Source organism: Oryctolagus cuniculus, chromosome 21 (genome assembly GCF_964237555.1).
Source record: "Oryctolagus cuniculus chromosome 21, mOryCun1.1, whole genome shotgun sequence".
Taxonomy (NCBI): Eukaryota; Metazoa; Chordata; class Mammalia; order Lagomorpha; family Leporidae; genus Oryctolagus; species Oryctolagus cuniculus.
Genome location: NC_091452.1, coordinates 25,891,297 through 25,912,482, shown reverse-complemented (window position 1 = coordinate 25,912,482; position 21,186 = coordinate 25,891,297). Strand labels below are relative to the sequence as shown.

General features: G+C 51.6%; 1 protein-coding gene, 1 long non-coding RNA gene and 2 pseudogenes across 2 annotated transcripts in view; 2 read left to right on the top strand and 2 right to left on the bottom strand.

Moving 5' to 3' along the window:
- Positions 1 to 21,186, bottom strand: part of LOC127488352 (uncharacterized) — a 100,505-nt gene that overhangs the window by 22,677 nt on the left and 56,642 nt on the right. The window lies entirely within an intron of this gene.
- On the bottom strand, positions 8,603 to 9,132 carry VPREB2 (pre-B lymphocyte 2). The gene is given in 2 exon segments (NM_001171144.1): positions 8,603 to 9,000; positions 9,087 to 9,132. Coding segments are annotated over 2 exon segments (444 nt in total).
- On the top strand, positions 15,563 to 18,607 carry LOC127488350 (protein APCDD1 pseudogene; annotated as a pseudogene).
- LOC127488351 (GPI transamidase component PIG-T pseudogene) lies at positions 18,479 to 19,235 on the top strand (annotated as a pseudogene).

The window sequence follows — 21,186 nt, the reverse complement described above, 5'->3', positions numbered from 1 at the left end:
TTTCCCACCCAGACTCGGCTCTGAGAATCCCTCCTATGACTGCGCCTTTTTACAGTTCTGTCTCGTGTGCCTGCTTTTTGTGTTTTTTCTGGAACGTTCTGCCCCAGAAATCCACCCAACAATACACACACACACACACACACACACAGACCCTTTTCTTCCTTAATTCACATTTCAGAGAGAGGCACTTGTTTCCCTCATCCCCTGCTCTGGCTGCTGTCAATGCCCTCTGGCTATAGAACACCAACCCCTCCAAGTCTCTTCTCTCTGCAGATTTTTTTTAAGGTTTATTAAAACAGATTTAGACAAGCCAGGAGCCAGGATTCCATCCAGGTCTCCCACATGGGTAACAGCGCCCAACTACTTGAGCCATCTACCCCTGGCTTTCCCAGGTGCGTTAGCAGGGAGCTGGATTGGCAGTGGAGCAGCTGGGACTCCAGCTGGCACTCCGACATAGGGGGCTGGTGTTGCAAGCGGTGGCTTAACCCACTGCACCACAACACAGACCGTTCCTCTAAAACCCTTCAAGTCAGTCTTACTTTGTCCCTGCCTATAGTCATTTAGACAGCCCAAAGACATGACTAGATACACACGATACAACTAAACACCTGACTTTCATTGTTAAATACAACCAGGTGGGGGCCAGCACTGTGGTGTAGTGGGTAAAGCCGCTGCCTGCAGTGCCGGCATCCCATATGGGCACCGGTTCGAGTCCCAGCTGCTCCACTTCTGATCCAGCTCTCTGCTATGGCCTGGGAAAGCAGTGGAAAATGGCCCAACGTTTCACTACAGGTGAAATCACTTTAGATGTTTTCTTAGATAACTGAAAATTTCATTCCAAAGCCACCTATATTTAAAAAAAAATTCTAACCATCTTTGAAGGAAATATTTCTCAACTCTTTCCTTTAGAAGTAGATAAAATATGACTTTATTTGGATTTTATAAAATAAGCTCTGAGTGGGGCCTCGCAGCCTCTTAGTTGATGTTCTGTTTGTCACTCCGGGTTTTGGCTCGCTCGCTGGCTCTCTCCTGTGTCTGTTACCTCTGTCTATCTGTCCTTACTGCCTTGCTCCCAGCTATCTGCCAGCTAATTAAGGTTGTCAGCCAACTGCGGAGTAAATGCACTGTTTGCAGTGCTTATACAAATTGACCTGTTTGGTGTTAGTGTTTATCCAACACTAACACATGATGGATGGTGCATTTCTCCAGATACACTGACCCCTCTGCCGGTTTGCAGAGAAGCACGTATGTTTGTGGTGTGGGGTCAGCTTATTTTAATTTGGATCTCACACTAGGTTATGTTAAACTTTGGGAATGTTCATCGAAAAAGAGGGAATCCTCCCAAATTCTTTCTATGAAGCCAGCATCACCTTAATCCCTAAGCCAGAGAAAGATGCAGCACTGAAAGAAAATTACAGACCAATATCCCTGATGAACATAGACGCAAAAATCCTCAATAAAATTCTCGCCAATAGAGTACAACAACACATCAGGAAAATCATCCACCCAGACCAAGGGGGATTCATCCCTGGTATGCAGGGATGGTTCAACATTCGCAAATCAATCAATGTGATTCACCACATTAACAGACTGCAGAAGAAAAACCATATGATTATCTCAATTGATGCAGAGAAAGCATTTGATAAAATTCAACACCCTTTCATGATGAAAACTCTAAGCAAATTGGGTATAGAAGGAACATTCCTCAATATAATCAAAGCAATTTATAAAAAACCCACAGCCAGCATCCTATTGAATGGGGAAAAGTTGGAAGCATTTCCACTGAAATCTGGCACCAGGCAGGGATGCCCACTCTCACCACTGCTATTTAACATAGTTCTGGAAGTTTTAGCCAGAGCCATCAGACAAGAAAAAGAAATCAAAGGAATACAAATCAAGAAGGAAGAAGTCAAACTATCCCTCTTTGCAGATGATATGATTCTGTACTTAGAGGATCCAAAGAACTCTACTAAGAGACTATTGGAACTCATAGAGGAGTTTGGCAAAGTGGCAGGATATAAAATCAATGCACAAAAATCAACAGCCTTTGTATACACAAGCAATGCCATGACTGAGAAAGAACTGCTAAGATCAATCCCATTCACAATAGCTACAAAAACAATCAAATACCTTGGAATAAACTTAACCAAGGACGTTAAAGATCTCTACGATGAAAATTACAAAACCTTAAAGAAAGAAATAGAAGAGGATACCAAAAAATGGAAAAATCTTCCATGCTCATGGATTGGAAGAATCAACATCATCAAAATGTCCATTCTCCCAAAAGCAATTTATAGATTCAATGCAATCCCAATCAAGATACCAAAGACATTCTTCTCAGATCTAGAAAAAATGATGCTGAAATTCATATGGAGGCACAAGAGACCTCGAATAGCTAAAGCAATCTTGTACAACAAAAACAAAGCCGGAGGCATCACAATACCAGACTTCAGGACATACTACAGGGCAGTTGTAATCAAAACAGCATGGTACTGGTACAGAAACAGATGGATACACCAATGGAACAGAATTGAAACACCAGAAATCAATCCAAGCATCTACAGCCAACTTATATTTGATCAAGGATCTAAAACTAATTCCTGGAGCAAGGACAGTCTATTCAATAAATGGTGCTGGGAAAACTGGATTTCCACGTGCAGAAGCATGAAGCAAGACCCCTATCTTACACCTTACACAAAAATCCACTCAACGTGGATTAAAGACCTAAATCTACGTCCTGACACCATTAAGTTATTAGAGAACATTGGAGAAACCCTTCAAGATATTGGCACAGGCAAAGAATTTCTGGAAAAGACCCGGGAGGCACAGGCAGTCAAAGCCAAAATCAACTATTGGGATTGCATCAAATTGAGAAGTTTCTGTACTGCAAAAGAAACAGTCAGGAGAGTGAAGAGACAACCGACAGAATGGGAAAAAATATTTGCAAACTATGCAACAGATAAAGGGTTAATAACCAGAATCTACAAAGAGATCAAGAAACTCCACAACAACAAAACCAACAATCCACTTAAGAGATGGGCCAAGGACCTCAATAGACATTTTTCAAAAGAGGAAATCCAAATGGCCAACAGGCACATGAAAAAATGTTCAAGGTCGCTAGCAATCAGGGAAATGCAAATCAAAACCACAATGAGGTTTCACCTCACCCCGGTTAGAATGGCTCACATACAGAAATCTACCAACAACAGATGCTGGCGAGGATGTGGGGAAAAAGGGACACTAACCCACTGTTGGTGGGAATGCAAACTGGTCAAGCCACTGTGGAAATCAGTCTAGAGATTCCTCAGAAACCTGAAGATAACCCTACCGTTCGACCCAGCCATCCCACTCCTTGGAATTTACCCAAAGGAGTTTAAATTGATAAACAAAAAAGCGGTCTGCACCCTAATGTTTATTGCAGCACAATTCACAATAGCCAAGACCTGGAACCAACCTAAATGCCCATCAATGGTAGACTGGATAAAGAAATTATGGGATATGTACTCTTTAGAATACTATACCGCAGTAAGAAACAATGAAATCCAGTCATTTGCAACAAAATGGAGGAATCTGGAACACATCATGCTGAGTGAAGTAAGCCAGTCCCAAAGGGACAAGTACCATATGTTCTCCCTGATCGGTGACAACTGACTGAACACCAAAAAGGAAACCTCCTGAAGTAAAATGGACACTATGAGAAATGGTGACTTGATCAGCATAGCCCTGACTGCTAATGAACAACTTAATACATTATCCCTCTTAGTATTTTTTTTTGTCTGTTCTACTTAATATGACTGGTTTAATTCTGTAATTATCACACAGTTATTAAGTGTTGAAATTTAACTGAAATGTGATCCCTGTTAAACATAAGAGTGGGAATAAGAGAGGGAAGAGATGTATAATTTGGGGCATGCTCAGGCTGACTTGCCCCAATTGGTAGAGTTGGAAACATACCAGGGGATTCCAATTCAATCCCATCAAGGTGGCATGTACCAATGCCATCTCACTAGTCCAAGTGATCAATTTCAGTTCACAATTGATCATAATGAAAGGACTAAGAGTCAAAGGGAGCACATAAACAAGTCTAGTATCTGCTAACACCAACCGATAGAATAAATAAAGGGGAGAGTGATCCAACATGGGAAGTGAGATACTCAGCAGACTCATAGAATGGCGGATGTCCTAAATAGCACTCTGGCCTCAGAATCAGCCCTAAAGGCACTCAGATCTGGCTGAAAAGCCCATGAGAGTATTTCAGGCATGGAAAGCCAAGACACTCTGGCAAAAAGATCTCTGTGAGTGAGATCCCAGTGGAAAGAACAGGTCTTCAAAGAGGGAGGTGCCTTTCTCTGAAGGGAGGAGAGAACCTCCACTTTGACTATGACCGTGTCTAAACAAGATAAGAGTCGGAGAACTCAAGGGGCTTCCATAGCCTTGGAAACTCATAACTGGTGCATGGGGAGATTACTGATGCCATAAACAGGAGTGTCAATTTGTAAAGTCAACAGCAGGAGTCACTGTGCACTTACTCCTCATGTAGGATCTCTGTCCTTAACGTGCTGTACACTGAGGCTTAATGCTATAATGAGTACTCAAACAGTATATTTCACTTTGTGTTTCTATGGGGGTGCAAACGATTGAAATCTTTACTTAATGTACACTAAACTGATCTTCTGTAAAAAAAAAAAAGAAATTATCAATTCCCAACTTGACTCTCACTGGGATTAAACATGACAATAGGTCTGATCTGATTTCATCATCATTTAAAAAAAATCATCTATTATTTTTCACTTTATGTTTCTGTGTGGGAGCAAACTGTTGAAATACTTACTTAAGGTATACTAAGCTGATCTTCTGTATATTAAGATAATCGAAAATGAATCTTGATGTGAATGAAAGGGGAGAGGGAGTGGGAAAGGGGAGGGTTGTGGGTGGGAGGGACGGTATGGGGGGGAAGCCATTGTAACGCATGAGTCGTACTTTGGAAATTTATATTCATTAAATAAAAGATAAAAAAAAACTTTGGGAATGTTCAGCTTTGAGTTGAGGTAATTTTTAAAAGTTACTGTATTCAAAGAGAACTAATTCTACCTAAAGCCTTTGTAAGTCATTAAAAACGAAGGGAAGGGAGGAAGGGAGGGAAGGAGGGAAGGAGGGAGGGGGGAGGGAGGGAAGGGGGGAAGGAGGGAAGGGGGAAGGGGGGAAGGGGGGAAGGAGGGAAGGAGGGAAGGGGGAAGGGGGGAAGGAGGGAAGGAGGGAAGGAGGAAGGGGGAAGGGGGGAAGGAGGGAAGGGGGGAAGGGGGAAGGAGGGAGGAGAGAAGGAAAGAAGCAAAGAAGGAAAGAAGGGAAGGGGCCAAGTGCTTGGGCCCCTGCACGCACGTGGGAGACCCAGAAGAAGCTCCAGGCTCCTGGCTCCAGATGGGCTCAGCTGTGGCCATTGTGGCCATCTGGGGAGTGAACCACAGAATGGAAGACTCTCTCTGCCTCTGCCTCTCTGTAACTCTGCCTTTCAACTAAATAAATAAATCTTAAAAAAAAAGACATGGCCAAAATGCAAAAGATGTATTGAATTTTTAAAGGTACTGTCTGTAATTACATCTAATATAGTCTCCATCATTTATAAAAATCGCCACTTTTAACCAAAGTAAACACAGCTGTTTTCATCAGATAGAAAAATCTAGAACCTTTGATCTGTTTTTCTCCAGATGGGTTTTTCTCAGGGTCCAGACACAGTCAACACACAACAAAAGCCACAGTGTCCACGGGGGAAGAGGGAGGCAGGGTGTCGGGGCCATGGCAGGCAGGGCAGCAGCAGGTGCACACAATCCCAGGGGCAAGTGCGCAGACGGGGGCACCAGGAGGGGCTTCCAGGTGGGCCTCATCTCCATCTTCCTAACCTGGGCCCGGGAGCCAGGAACCCTCTGCCTGCCCCCTCCAGGTAACAGCGGGAACTCTCAGTACCCCCATGCCCTTCTTTGGCCTGTTCAGGCCCTGTGGGCACCTGTAGGGGTCTTTACTGGGGGGTGGACTCTGGCAATCTGAGAACCCCTCTCCTGATACCTCCTCCCCCCATTACAGTTCAGAAAGTTCTCTGCATTGGCCTGTTTCAAACTTGCCTATCCCTGCACTTCATAGGCAGGGCAAATCAGAAGTGTGTGTGGGTGTGTGTGTGGCCATTCACTAATATGACAGGGGCTGTGTGTGTGTGTGTGGCCATTCACTAATATGACAGGGGCTGTGTGTGTGTGTGTGTGGCCATTCACTAATATGACAGGCTGTGTGTGTGGCCATTCACTAACATGACAGGGGCTGTCTGGGCTGGCTCTCCCTCCGTAGGGCCTTACGATGGCCCCAGCCACTGTAATCTGGATCCCAGAATCAGGATAATTCGCTGACTCGTGCCTTCCTCTGCTCACTCATTGATTCGCTCGGCTCTCCTAATGCCCGTCAGGTGCGGAACCGCTGACAATTTGCAGGCCCGTGGAGGCGCGGGGAGTCTCCCTAGATAGATGTAGAGGTGTCGGGGAGGGGCTGGATCGAGGTAGGAAAACGTGCTGTTGGCGCACCAGAGGGAGCCAGTCATTGCTCCCTCTGGGGGTCTTGCCCAAGAGCTGAGGTTTGCAGGAATGGTGGAACCCTGGGCCGGCGGCTGCCAAGGGCCAGCGAATCCTTCCTCCAAGTAAGCAGTTGGGCGGAGGCTGGGAGGCCGCCAAGGGAATCAGTGTTTGTGATTGCCATCAGCTTAAGTAGGCAGAAACAAGGTGAGGAGTGGGGGGCGGCCCGAGGCCTGATAATGGCTGAGGCTGGACCTGACTCAGCGGGAAGGAAAAGACAGGCTGGTGACTGGCGAGGAAAGGGTGGCAGTGGCGTTTTGTGGAGTGCCTGTGACAGTCAACCCCGGGGCTAAATGCTTCGCGTAAAATGAATCCACGCTAGCCTACGTATCTACATGCTACCTGGTGAAACCTCCAAGGCCAACAGAGCTAAGCCCCTCCCTGCAGCTGAACAACAGCCCAAGTCCAAGGTCGAACCCTCGTGGAGGATAATGGAGCCCAGGACAGTTGTCCTGGATTTGTTGTGCTAGCACAGAATCCCGGAGTCACAGAGTATGAATGGGGGGCGGGGGTGACAGGCAGAAGATGGCGTTTTTCTGGAGGCCACGTGGCTGACCTTGGGGGTGGGGCCAGGGGCAGGGGGAGCCTGAAACTTCTGTGCATTCGAGGAAGTGAAAGAACACAGGGTCCCCGGGGCCTGCCGTGAGCTGACAGCAGTTTGACCACAGGCAGGCCACCAGCACGTGGGGACCAGCCAGTATTGACATGTGTCCGTCTCTGGTTGGAGAGGAGGAGGGGCTCTCGGGGTCTTTTTTACCATCCTAGTGGACGTTCTCACCCAAGTTGGGGTCACAGGAGGAGCTGAAGGGGACCCTGATGATCCCAGGAAGCAAAGGCTTGGTTGAAGCCTTTGGAGGCGGGACCTGGGGGTGGGGGGTGGGTCCTGCAGAGCAGGGGTGGCCCACTATGGCCCCAGTGGCCACACCTCCGGCAGCCCCACCTGGCTCTGTAAGTGAGATCTGAGGAGCACAGGCACCGGCGCGGGCTCCCATGATCTCTGGCTGCGACTGAGCATTGAGCATCTGCAACGGCCCACGGGGTCAAAAATACTTACTCCCTGGCCCTTTCCAGGAAAAAACAAACAAATCCTGGCTCTGTGCCCGAGAGTGAAGGCACTGCTCTCCCTTAGATGGGTGCTTCTCAGCTGGGGAGACTCTGCCACACCTGGCGACACTTGGTGACGTCTAGAGACCCGTGGGATTGGCACAATCCGAGGAGTGACACAGCTGGTGGGCAGAGGCCAATCCTGCAATGCACAGGACAGCCCCACAGCTGAGAACTATTTAGCCCAGAATCTCAATAGAACCAAGGTGGAGCTCCCTGCACCCCCAGGTCACCTCCCCCAGAGACCCAGGGAAGGTGTCCCTACGCTCATTAGCCCTGTAAACTCAGCTGATGAGTCAGCTGATGCCTACAGAAAGGCACGCCCTTGGCAAAGATGTCCCTTTCCCACCCCCACCAAGAATGCAGGGTGCTTTGGTCAACTGTTCCCCCACCCCAGTGCCGTGATCTGGGGTGAGCCCCCGGCCACATTGCCCAGCCAAGCCAGCCGTAATGGCCAGGCTCTCTGGGATCCTGGCTCGCAACTGCGCCCCACCCATCCTGACTGCTCCAGTGCCCAGCAAAACACAGCACTGCGACTTCCCAAGACACAGGAACTTTAATCCCTTACCCCAGCCTCCAACCCGGGGGGCTTCCAGCAACACCGCCTGTGCCAGGAGACACTCCGGGGCGGCCTGGGGACTCCTGGGGCCGGCAGGGGGCACCTCCTTCCCCCCACGCCGGCCTCTCTCCAAGTTAAGGGGGTGCCAATCCTGGTGTCCAGCAAAACACAGCACTGCGACTTCCCAAGACACAGGAACTTTAATCCCTTACCCCAGCCTCCAACCCGGGGGGCTTCCAGCAACACTGCCCATGCCAAGAGACACTCCGGGGTGGCCTGGGGACTCCTGGAACTGGCAGGGGGCACCGATCCTGGTGTCTCCACCTCAAGGCGCGCTGTCCTTGGGCACCTGGGACCCTGAGGCCGCAGGCTCCTCTTCCTCCCCCCTCTTCCTCTCCATCTCCTCCTCCAGGCTGCCCATGGCGCAATAATACACAGCCTCATCCTCCGGCCGCAGCTCCGAGATGATCAGGTAGCCGCTGTTCCGGGCCATGTCCTTGGATCCGGAGAAGCGAGGAGGGATCCCGGGGCCGTGGAGCTGGTTGGAGTGCGAGAAGTACCGCAGCAGGAACCTGGGCGGGTGGCCCGGCCTCTGCTGATACCAGAAGATGCTGTGTAGTCCCACGCTGTGGTCGCGGCTCAGGGTGCAGGCAAGACGGACCGTGGTCCCCAGGGCCGAAGACGCGGTTGGCAGCTGGTGCAAGGCCGGCTGAGGGCCACCACCTGGGGGCCAAATTCAGCACATGGGGCAGGGCAAGAGGCGCGCAGGGGCAGGGGGCTTGGGCTCCGGGGGTTCCCAGTTCCCTCACCTGCGCACTGGGCAAGTAGCAGGAGCCAAAGTGGAATCCAGGACATGGTTCCTAGCCACACAGCACAATCTCCCATGACCTCCACTCCTGGGGTCTTCACTCTGAGCCGGCAGCTCCCTCCCTGCTCCGACGGGTGGGACCCTACACGCCCCGGTCCCTGGTCACTACCATCCCAGGCTTTCACTGGTTTGCAGTGTCAGTTACAGGAACAGCCTTTGTGGCTCTGGTCTTGCTCCGTGGCAGCCTCTGAGGGAGGAAGCACCTGCTGGAGACTCCCAGGCCGGGGCCCAGGACGGCAGCCGGTGGGCTCGGGTCCCTCCTGGGAGTGACCTCAGCTTCCCCCTCAGAGGGAGCTGGGGCCCTCAGAAATAACTTTTCCTGTCCCACTTTAAATGCCCAGCGAACTGGAAAGAGAAGACACAGCCTCAGGCTGCTGACAGCACCTGCTCAGTACACACCTGTTGTCTGTGACCTTTTAAGATTTTATGTATTTATTTATTTTGAAAGGCAGAGTTGAGAGAGAGAGAGAGAGAAAGAGAGAGAGAGAGAGAGAGAATCCGCCATCTATCGGTTCACTCCCCTAGAAGACCACAACAGCCCCTGAAGCCAGGAGCCAAGAACTCCATCCGGGTCTCCCATGTGGGTGCAGGGGTCCAAGGACTTGGGCCATCTTCTGCTGCTTTCCCAGACCACAGACGGGAGCTGGATCGGAAGAGGAGCAGCTGGGACACTACAAACCTGTGCCCATATGGGATGCAGGCACCACAGGTGGCAGCCTCCCCCACCGTGCCCCCACACCAGCCCCTGTCTGTGGCTTCTTTTCTCGCTCCAAGGACACAGTTGAGTAGTGGCAGAGACCATCTGGGCCACAAAGCCAGAAACAGCCCTTTCCAGGAAGTATCTGCAGGTCCTGCCACTCTCCCGTGCAGAAGAGTGAATGCATTTTTTTCCTCTCTCACTTGGACCAGCGGTTCTGTGCATTTAACTTCACAGGCCCTGGAGAGAATAGGGTGTTCTGATCCCTTCCTCGCCCTAGGCATGCCTTCAGCCCAGCTCCTGTCCCTCCTAAGATTGAAGTAGAGTGACTGGAGTCTTGAGAAGGAGACCCCAGGGGAACCCAGACTCCTAGCCCTGCCCACTCTCCAGCCCACAGAGCAGGTTCCCCTTGGTCCTCTTAGGACTGAACTGTGTCACCTCAAAACTGGCACAGCAAGCTGTCACTTGGGATGTCACATTCCATGTCTGAGTGCCTGGTTCAAGTCCTGGCCACTCTGTGATTCCAATCCAGCTTTACTGGGAGGCAGCAGATGATGGCACAGGTACTTGGGTCCCTGCCAGCCACATGGGAGATCTGGATGGAGTTCCCGCCTCCTGGCTTTGACCTGGTCCAGCCCTGGCTGTTGCAGCCATTTGGGGAACAAACCAGCAGATAGAAGATATGTCTCTCCAGTTCTACCCCTTTCCCTGTCAAATAAACCATTGTAACATGATAATAAGGAAACAGGGAGGCAGATACATGAGGACCTGAGCCCTGAGCCCTGGTGATGGCCAATCTGCCTGAGTGCCCAGTTATCAAAACACCAGGAGGTGGTTACAAGACACTTTTCCAGGGCCAGCACTGTGGCATAGTAGGTTAAGCCTCTGCCTACAGGGCCAGCATCCCCTACGGGTGCTGGCCTGAAACCCAGCTGCTCCTCTTCTGATCCAGCTCCCTACTAATGTGCCTGGGAAAGCAGCAGAGGATGGCTCAAGTCCTGGGGCCCCTGCATCCACATGGGAGACCTGGAAGAAGCTATTGGCTCCTGGCTTTGGGCCAGCCCAGTCCCGGCAGTTGTGGCCATTTGGGGAGTGAACCAGCAGATGGAAGACCTCTCTCTCTCTGTCCCTATTTCTGTCTCCGCCTTTCAAATAAATAAATAAATACATGGTTAATAAAACTCCTTCTCCATGCTTTCCAATGAGGAGCATGGCCTTGGGAATCCATGGTGGGAGTGAGAGGCAGGAAGACCCCTGCAGGCAGTGGTGATGGCCAGGACGTGAAGGACTCTTGGCTCCAAAGCAGCCATGGGCAGAAGACTAGTGTGGCTTCTCTGAGAGGGAAGCAGACAGAGGACACCCTCAGCAGTGAGGGCTCTCGCGCTCACCGGAAACAGCAGAGGGGCTTTTTCTGGCATCGTGGTGGAAAAAGAACGTTGCCCTCCACGCACCTGCTGTGCAGGTGTCACCTGCCCTTCCAGGAGGTAAAGTCCCTGGCTCAGGGCTTGAGGAGAAACTCCAAGGAAGAGGTCCAAGTTCAAAGCCAGAGACTGAATCCGAGACACAGGGCCGACCCTGGAAAATGCAGGTGTGCTCCCCAAAGCCGAGGGGACACGTGTGTTCTGAACTCGCGCTTGGATGGGTGGGCATGGGGTGCAGGGGCTGAGTCCCCACCTCGGGTCACCCACATCCCCTCAGAGTGCACGGGTTCGAGTTTCCCCTCTGCCTCCAACCCAGCTTTCTGCGTATGCACATCTAGGAAGGGAGCAGGCGATGGCTCGAGTGCTTCCGTCCCTGCTGCCCCTGTGGAAGACCTGGATGGAGCTCCTGGTTCCTGACTTCAGCCTGGTCCAGCCTCAGCACTGTGGGCATCTGAGGGGTGAACCATGGTGGGGAGAGCTCCCTCTGCCTCCCCCCACTCCCTTTCTCTCTCCCTCTCCCTCCATTCTATTTCTCTCTCTCTCTCTCCTTCAAATAAATTCCTTAAATAAATCAATTTATTAAAAGGCACCAGTCCAGGCCAGCACTGCAGCTCACTAGGCTAATCCTCCACCTGCGGCGCCAGTACTCTGGGTTCTAGTCCTGGTTGGGGCACCGGTTCTGTCCCGGGAGCTCTTCTTCCAGTCCAGCTCTCTGCTGTGGCCCGGGAACACAGTGGAGGATGGCCCAAGTGCTTGGGCCCTGCACCCACATGGGAGACCAGGGGAAGCACCTGGCTCCTGGCTTTGGATTGGCACAGCATGCTGGCCATAGCGGCCATTTGGGGAGTGGACCAATGGATGGAAGACCTTTCTCTCTGTCTCTTTCACTAACTCTGCCTGTCAAAAAAGAAAGACACCAGTCCTATCATATTATGGGCCATCACAATCAACTATGACCTGATCTTAATTATATGCACAAAGACTATTTCCAAATGATGCCACCTTCACAAGTGCTGGGAGTTAGGAACAGGTAATAGTGTCCTCTTAATAGCCTTTCAATCCTTGATCTTGGGGTTATTTTCTTTCTGCTTAGATCTTCTTTCTTTTGTTTCTGACTTGCAGTTATCCATGTGAAACTCTTCATCTCTGTGGTTAAGCTTATTCTTAAGAATTTTATTTGGGGCTGGTGCTGTGGCATGGTGGGTAAAGCTACTGCCTGCAGTGCGGGCATCCCATATGGATGCCAGTTCGAGTCCTGGCTGCTCCACTTCTGAGCCAGCTTTCTGCTGGGAAAGCAGCAGGAGATGGCCCAAGTCCTGCGGCCCCTACACCCATGTAGGAGGCCTGGAAGAAGCTCCCTGGCTCCTGGTTTCGAATTGGCACATCTCTGGCCATTGGAGTCATCTGGGGCGTGAACCAGTGGGTGGAAGACCTCTCTCTCTCTCTCTCTCTCTCTCTCTCTCTCTCTCTCTCCCCCCTCCTCTCTGTAACTCTGACTTTAAAATAAATAAGTAAATCTTAAAAAAAGAATTTTATTCTTTTCAATGACACTTTTGAGTGACATTCTCTTAATTTACTTTTTAGACAATTCATTGTTGTGTGCAGAAATATGATAGCCTTTTTCATATTTATTTATTTATTTGAAGGGCAGATTTACAGAGAGAGAAAAAGAGACAGAGATAGAGAGATCTTCTATCTACTGGTTCACCCCTCAAATGGCCACAATGGCTGGAGCTGGGCAGCCAGGAGCCAGGCTTCCTTCAGGTTACCCAGGTGGGTATGGGGATCAAACACTTGGGTAATCCTCAACTGCTTTCCCAGGCACATTATCAGGAAGCTGAATCAGAAGTGGAGCAGCCAGGACTCAAACCAGTGCCCATAGGGCATGCCGCACTGCAGGCATCTGCTTTACCCACTGAGCCATGGTGCTGTCCCCATGATTGCTTTTCATATGTTGACTTTGTGCCCTCCAATATTACTGAACCTATCTAGTTCTTTTTTTAAGATTTATTTATTTTTAAGACAGAGTTAGAGAGAGAGAGGTAGAGATAGAGGTCTTCCACCTGCTGGTTCACTCCCCAGATGGCCACAATGTTCAGAGCTGCACTGATCCAAAGCCAGGAGCCAGGAGCTTCTCCTGGGTCTCCCATATGGGTGCAGGGACCCAGGCACTTGGGCCATCCTCTACTGCTTTCCCAAGCCACAGCAGAGAGCTGGATTGGAAGAGCAGCAGCCAGGACTAGAACCAGCACCCATATGGGATGCCAGCACTGCAGGCCAGGGCTTTAACCCACTGCGCCACAGCGCTGGCCCTGAGCCTATCTAGTTCTAACAGTACTTTTGTTGAGGCTTCACAGTTTTTTGTGTAGCAGGTGTTGTGGTGCAGTGGATAAAGTGGGTTAAGAGCACTGGTTGGAATCCCAGCTGCTCCACTTCCAATCCAGCTTCCTGCTAATAAGGGTCTTGGGAAAGCAGTGGAAGATGGTCCAAGTGCTTGGGCCCCTGCAGCCATGTGGGAGATCTAGATGGAGTTCCTGGTCCTTGGCTTTGGCCTGGCCTAGATCTGGCTGTTGTAGACATTTGGGGAGTGAACCAGCAGATGGAAGATTCTCTCTCACTCTCCCTCTCTCTTTCTCTCTCTTTTTCAAATAGGCAAGTAGATCATTTATTTTAAAAATTTATGCATATATGATCATACCTAATGCAAACATAATTTCACATCTTCCTTTCCAGCTGGGGTCCTTTAGTTTCTTTTTCTTCTCTAATTGTTCTGGCTGGGCAATGGTGACTAACATGTCAATGAACCTGGGACTGCAAATACTTCATCTAGGGGTGATTTTACTTCCTTTGCACATGCAATTGATTGATTTGAAAGGCAGAGTTAGAGAGAGAGAGGGACAGAGAGAGAGAGAGAGAGAGAGAGAGAGGGAGAGGTCTTCCATCCACTGGTTCACTCCCCAAATGGCCACAACGGCTGGAACTAGGCCAATCTGAAGCCAGGAGCCAGGAGCTTCTTCTGGGTCTCCCATGTGGGTGTGCACAGGAGCCCAAAGACTTGGGCCATCCTCTGCTGCCTTCCCAGGCACACTAGCAGAGAGCTGGAGAAGAAGTGGAGCAGCTGGGACTTAAAGCGGTGCCCATATGGGATGCTGGTATCGCAGGCAGCAGCTTTACCCACTATGCACAATGCCAGCCCCAGGAGTTTTCAACACTTCAGCTTGTCCACATTGACCCCCAGGATTCACCTATTACCATTTGTGATTTCCCACCCACGTTCTACCTCCAGCAGGGGCCTCTGCCTGGGGAAAGCTGTGATTCTTTGATCTGCCAGTCACATCTGTTTTTGGAGGGATGTTTTGTCTGTGACCTCATCTCTCGTGTATCCAAGAAAAGTTAATTTTCAGTTTGTTAAGCTTTTCTCTTGTTATGAAGCTGTGAGTGCCAAGCCCCATGTTTCCTACATTGGCCCACATCCTGGAAATCTATTTGTCCTTTTTGTTTTAAATAATGGAAATTTAGGTTTGCTTGTTTCACCAGCAGGTGGTCTCTTATCATCTCTTTTCCTGAACAAAAGGGAAGAGATGTACCAGGAAGAGTTCCATTTTTGAAAAATAGGAATAAGTGGTATCCTAGAATTAAAGCCTGGGCACCAGGCAGCCTTGAGTGTTCTTTCCCTGTTCTTCCTTGTGTGTGAGCTTTGACATCAGGTCTGTCCTGTCTGGCTGAGAGAAGTCTAAACATGTGGAGTATGGACTCTCATTAGTGGAAGTGTTACTGAAATCTAAGTCCTCATCAACAGTGCCAGATTAACGAGGACAAAGCTGGAGGATGAAAGAAAGAGCAAGTTTAATTATCTACCAGTGGATGAGGAGGGTAGCAGTATCCTCCATGGGGTGATCTGGAGGTCTTAAGAAGTGCAAAAGAGAGGCTGGGCTGCAAGTCAGGAGTTGAAGGTAGGGGCTGAGGAACAGGTAGATGACAAAACTGTTTGATAACAGGGTGTGTTATCAACCTCAGATATCAATGCGGGGGCCAGTGCTGTGGCGTAGCGGGTAAAGCGTCCACCTGCAGTGCCGCCATCCCATATGGCCACCAATTCAAGTCTAGGCTGCTACACTTCTGATCCAGCTCTCTGCTATGGCCTGGGAAAGCAGTGGAAGATGGCCCAAGTCCTTGAGACCCTGCACCAACATGGGAGACCCAGAGGAAGCTCCTGGCTCCTGGCTTCTGATCGGCGTAGCACAGGCCATTGTGGCCAAATGGGGAGTGAACAAACATATAGGAGACTTTTCTCTCTCTCTGCCTCTCTGTAACTCTTTCAAGTAAATAAATCTTTAAAAAAAGAGATAAATTTAGGGACAGGTGTTTGGCATAGCAGTTAGGATGTCTCTTGGACTCACTGCCTCACGTATCAGAGCACTTGGTTTTGAGTCTCAGCTCTGCTTCTAATTCCAACATTCTTGCTAATGCACACCTGAGAGTCAGCAGGTTAAATGGCTCAAGTAGTTGGGTGCCTACCACCCATATGGGAGGCCTGAATTGAGTTCCTGGCTGCCAGCTTTGCTTGGTCCAGCCCTGGCCTTTGTGGGCATCTAGAGAGGGAACCAGTGATGGAAGAGTTCTGTCTATGTGCGGGTAATTAGGCACATGAGGAAATTCAAAGATGGTGCCCAAAGGAAGTAAGGTGGGTGGAACCCAAAGCTAATTGGCCACACAACATCAGGGGAAGTGACGACAACTGATGACAAGTGTATAGACATATGGCTAGTCCTATAAAAAACTGCCCCATAAACTGACCTTTTAAGTGATTGGTTGGTCCTTATGCCCTGCCCCAATGACTCTGCAGTTTGGTGCTTTAAAAGGCTTTGTTATGCGTGCAATAAACGGGTTCTTGTTTGACTTGACGCCCCCTTCATCTGATTGTCTCTGGGATCAGAAGGCTGTGGAACGGGCAAGTGGCGCACTCACCTTTCCTCAGACTCAGTCCATCCTTGTTCGGGTGAACTAAGACCCTGCATCTGGCGCCCAACGTGGGGCTCGAACCGTAACTTTTCGGTTGAGGCTAAGCAGTCTCTCAGGGTAAGTGAAACCCTCAGTATGGGTAATGCAGTTTCGTCCAAAGAGGACTCGGCCTTAAAGGCCTTACAGGACTTGGGAGAGCCCAATGACTCAGAGGAAGATGGCGGGGAAAGAGAATGGGCTAAGAGTAATCAGGAAGCAAAAACGAAAGTAAAAGTCACTCCACCTAGCCCATCTGCCCCAGAAGGACTGGAACCCCCCCCATACCTCCCGGGGGCAGAGGTGGCCTCCCCCTATGTAGAGCCACGGAGGGAGCTACGTGATCTGGACCCTTGCGGTTGCTCAGGAGGAGGGAGGAGAAATGAGATGACCTATGTGGGAGCAGCCACTGGCATGGCAGCGGCTATGCCACTTTCTCTGCTGGTGCTGCTGCTCCTGGGGCCAGGCAGAGTCCCCACACGACACTGTGCGGAAGGATCATCACGCATGGAGCCCAGTGGGGACCACAGGAGCTGGAGTGGCAGTGGCAGGGGTCGCCCCAGGCCAGCAGTGGCCTTGGCATGGGGCTGACAGCTGCCACCTGCTGGGTCGAGTGGCGGCGCGGACCCGGAGGATGATGGCAGTAAGTGCTGGGGCTGGCAGCCTGGGCGGGGGCCGCGGGTGGAGGAAGGGGAGGGCTGCAGCTCCGGGCCCCTCTCTCCACTGCCGAACAAAGTGGGGAATGCAGGGCCGGGCGAGGAGAGGCCGGGGTGGCTCGCCAAGAGGCCATGACGTGGACGCGGGCCGGCCATGGACCCTGGCCTGACAGTGCCGAGCAAGTGCGTGCCTCGCACCACTGCACTGTGCCCACCGGGTATGGGGTGCTCTGCAGCCACCTGAGGCCAGGGTCTATTCTGGCTGCCTGCAGGCTACAGCCGAGGAGTGGTGTCGGCACACACCCCATGCCTGAATACTCGCTGGACCCAGCTGGAGGCGGAGGGTGGTGCGCGCCGAGTTGCAGGGCTGTACAAGCACCAGTTTGGAGGGTGGCAAGCGGGTGCGCCCCGAGGAGCACTGGAGATGTCCTGGACGTGTCGCATCCTGTTCAGATACCTGTTCCTGGCCCTCCTGCTGCACAGGCTGGGAGAGGGTTCTGCTCTCCCTCATCTAGACAGCAGGACCCATCCTAGGTCCTTGGACAAGAGCGCCTGGAGGGCTTTCAAGGAATCCCAGTGCCATCACATGCTGAAACATCTGCACAATGGCGTGCACATCACCGTGCAGATGTCACCCACCACTGAGGGCCACTGGGTCTCCATGGGCCAGGTGGAGTCAGACCCGAAGTCAGATCGGGTCCAGAGTTCATCACCCGGTCTTACAGATTCTACCACAACAACACTTTTCAGGCCTACCAGTTTTATTATGGCAGCAACCAATGCAACAAACCCCACCTACACCCTCATCATCCGAGGCAAGATCCACCTCCGCCAGGCCTCCTGGATCATCCGTGGTGGCATGGAAGCTGACTGCCAGCTGCACAGCGGACAGGTCATCTGCCATTCAGAGGTGGTCATTGAGCAGCTCAGCCAGCGCATGAACCACTTGTGCCCGGGCTTCCTGGCCGCAGGGACCCCCTGGGTGCAGGACGTGGCTTACGACCTGTGGTGGGAGGAGAATGGCTGCGAGTACACCAAAGCCGTGAACTTCACATGCATGAGCTGCAGCTGGTCTGGGTGGAGAAGCAGTACCTGTGCCACAACCTGGACCATCCGGTGGAGGAGCTCTTTCTTGGCCATATCCACACCGATACTGCCCAGTGAATGTTCTACTGGCCATCCAGTTACCAGCCTCTGCTGCAGAATGCTAAGAACCACGACCATGCCTGCACAGCCCGTCGCATCATCTTCCTCCCCTTTCTCTTTCAGACTCCCAGGTGGTCTTTTTCTTAGCCCGCTGCCTCTTAAAAGTCAGCCCAGACCCCGTTTCCCCTTGGAGGGCTTCCCCTGTAGGAGCTGAGCTTGGGACCCCACCTTTGGAAACTGGCTGCCCCTGTCATCTCAGGGCCTCACCCTTAGCACCACACCTACCCCGCTGTTGGCCTTGTTTGCTCCTCCATGGAGCCAAATCTCCCTTTGCCACTGTGCGCCACCACCCTAGCATGGGCCACACTGGACCACTTCCACCTGCAGGCTGAGGCCCTGATCACACCGCTGATGCACACCATTACCCACTACCACGTACCAGGATGTCATCCGGGACAGCTGAAAGACCTATGCAGTCTACCTGCTCGACACAGCCCTGATCAACAGCTCTCTCAGCCTCCAGCTCAAGTGGAAGAGACCCCAGAGAGCAAGGCCCCACCGGTGCCCTTCCTGCACGCCCAGCACTATGTGAGTGGCTACGGGCTGCAGAAGGGGCAGCTGAGCACCCTGCTGTACAACACCCACCCATACCGCGCCTTCCCCGTGCTGCTGCTGGACACTGTGCCCTGGTACCTGCGGCTCTACGTGCACACGCTCACCATCACATCCAAGGGCAAGGAGAACAAACCAAGTTACATCCACTACCAGCCTGCCCAGGACTGCCTGCAGCCCCACCTCCTGGAGATGCTCATTCAGCTGCCCGCCAGCTCAGTCACCACGATCTCCATCCAGTTTGAGTGAGCCTTGCTCACGTGGACCGAGTACACTCCAGACCCCAACCACGGCTTCTCTGTCAGCCCACCCATCCTCAGTGCCATTGTGCCCAGTTTGGTGGCAGCCACACCAGTGGACTGGGAAGAGAGCCCCCTCTTCAGTACCCTATTCCCGGTCTTCAATGGCCCCAGCTGCTTTGTGCGACACTGTACATGGAGCCGCTGCTGGTGAGCTTGCCAATGCTCAGCCTGACAACTGGGAGCTGTAGTTCAGGTCAAGTCCATGGACTCCCCCTCACACCTGTTCTGCCCAGGACAGACTCTGACCTTAGACTATGAGTTTGACTCAACTGTGATAGAAACCCTTGTTCTCACCTGTTTGTGTGGAGTGACTGTGGGGGCTGAGATGGCGGGAATGCCAGATCCCTTTCTCCCTCAGTAAGGGACGCTGATGCACATTCCCTAACCTCCATTCACCAGTCTCCTGTGCCAGAGGTCTCAGAACTAATCTTCCCAGCCATGCTACAGCTTGGACAGCTGGGCAGGGTTCCTTGCTTCTGCAGTTAAGACCCCAGTTCTGGGAGGAATCTGAGAAAGGAGGAGCCTCCAGGCTGAGATGGGGAAAATTCACTCCCTCTCCACAGAGGTCTAGTCTTGACCCTCAGATAATGCTTCCAAGAACAGGAAATACCACGCTCCAGTGACAAACTGGCCTTCCCTCACTTAGCCTAGTTGTGGTTTCTGTGAGGAGTAACTAGAGGCTTAATTAGGGGACTGGGCATCAGGCTGGACACGTGGCTCCCTTCCTGGAAGGACAGAGGGTTGGACACTCACTGAAAGATGGGGAAAGGTAAACTCAGCCGTGAGGCTGAACAACCTCCATCATGTCCTACTGCACCTCCAGACTGAAACAGGGTTGGCTGCTTCTGAAGAGCTTTGCAAGAAAACAAGGTGTTTGTTCTAACACAAATATAAAATGAGCCAAACTGTAGTCTGTGGGGAGCAATTGGGAGCAACTCGGACTAGACTAAGTTACTGGAATTAAGACTTGTTCTAGAGCCGGCGCCGTGGCTCAATAGGCTAATCCTCCACCTTGCGGCGCCGGCACACCGGGTTCTAGTCCCGGTCGGGGCGCCGGATTCTGTCCCGGTTGCCCCTCTTCCAGGCCAGCTCTCTGCTGTGGCCAGGGAGTGCAGTGGAGGATGGCCCAGGTGCTTGGGCCCTGCACCCCATGGGAGACCAGGAAAAGCACCTGGATCCTGGCTCCTGCCATCGGATCAGCGCGGTGCGCCGGCTGCAGCGGCGGCCATTGGAGGGTGAACCAACGGCAAAGGAAGACCTTTCTCTCTCTGTCTCTCTCTCTGACTGTCCACTCTGCCTGTCAAAAATTAAAAAAAAAAAAGACTTATTCTATGCATCTGCTCTCCCACAATATGGCGCTGGGAGAGGAGGCAACAGCTTCTACCCAGCTGCCTCTCACTAACTTGACAAGCTGCAGGACCTGCTCCTGATTGGAGGAGAGCAGCGTACTCGGCGTGTGGGTAGCAGAGTTGGGATTGGTGGAAGAGGACTATAAAGGAGGAGAGAGACAACATGCACCAGGAACATCTAAGGGGAACATCTGAAGGAACACCTGTGCAGCCCCTGAGAGAGCCGGCCGGCGGTGTGCCGCTCCCCTGCAGAAGTGGGGAAAGTGGCCAGGGGGAACCGCCCTTCCACGGAGGTGGAAGGGACGGCAGCCAACCCGGGAAGAACCAGCAGCAAACCCGGGGAGGGCCAAGCAGACAAAAGAACAGCGCAGGGTCCTGTGTCGTTCCTCCACGAAGACGGGGAGCGACATAATGGTGCTGTGACTCGGATATGAAGCCTAGGCAGGGTTCTGTGTCGTTCCTCCACGAAGAGGGGGAGCGACAGTAGTCTATGATTCCTATTGGAGTGGCAGGCATTTGGCAGGTAACACTACCTGGGATGCCACATCCCATACTGCAGCGCCCAGGGTGGGTTGGGTTCCAGCTCTCACTTTTGATTCCAGCTACCTGCTAAGGCACACTCTGGGGGACAGTGGTGATGGGTTATGTATGTGGGTCTGCACCATGTAAGAGACCCAGATTAAGTAACTGGCTCTTGGCTTCTGCCAGACCCAGCCCTGGCTGTTACATGGAAGATTTCTGTCTCTCTCTGCCTTTAAAATACACAAGTTTCTAAGAAGCATTTCTATATATAATATTGCCTTTTAGTAGAATTTGATTATCCATAGTTGTCAATATTTTCCCAGAAAACAGAACAATGA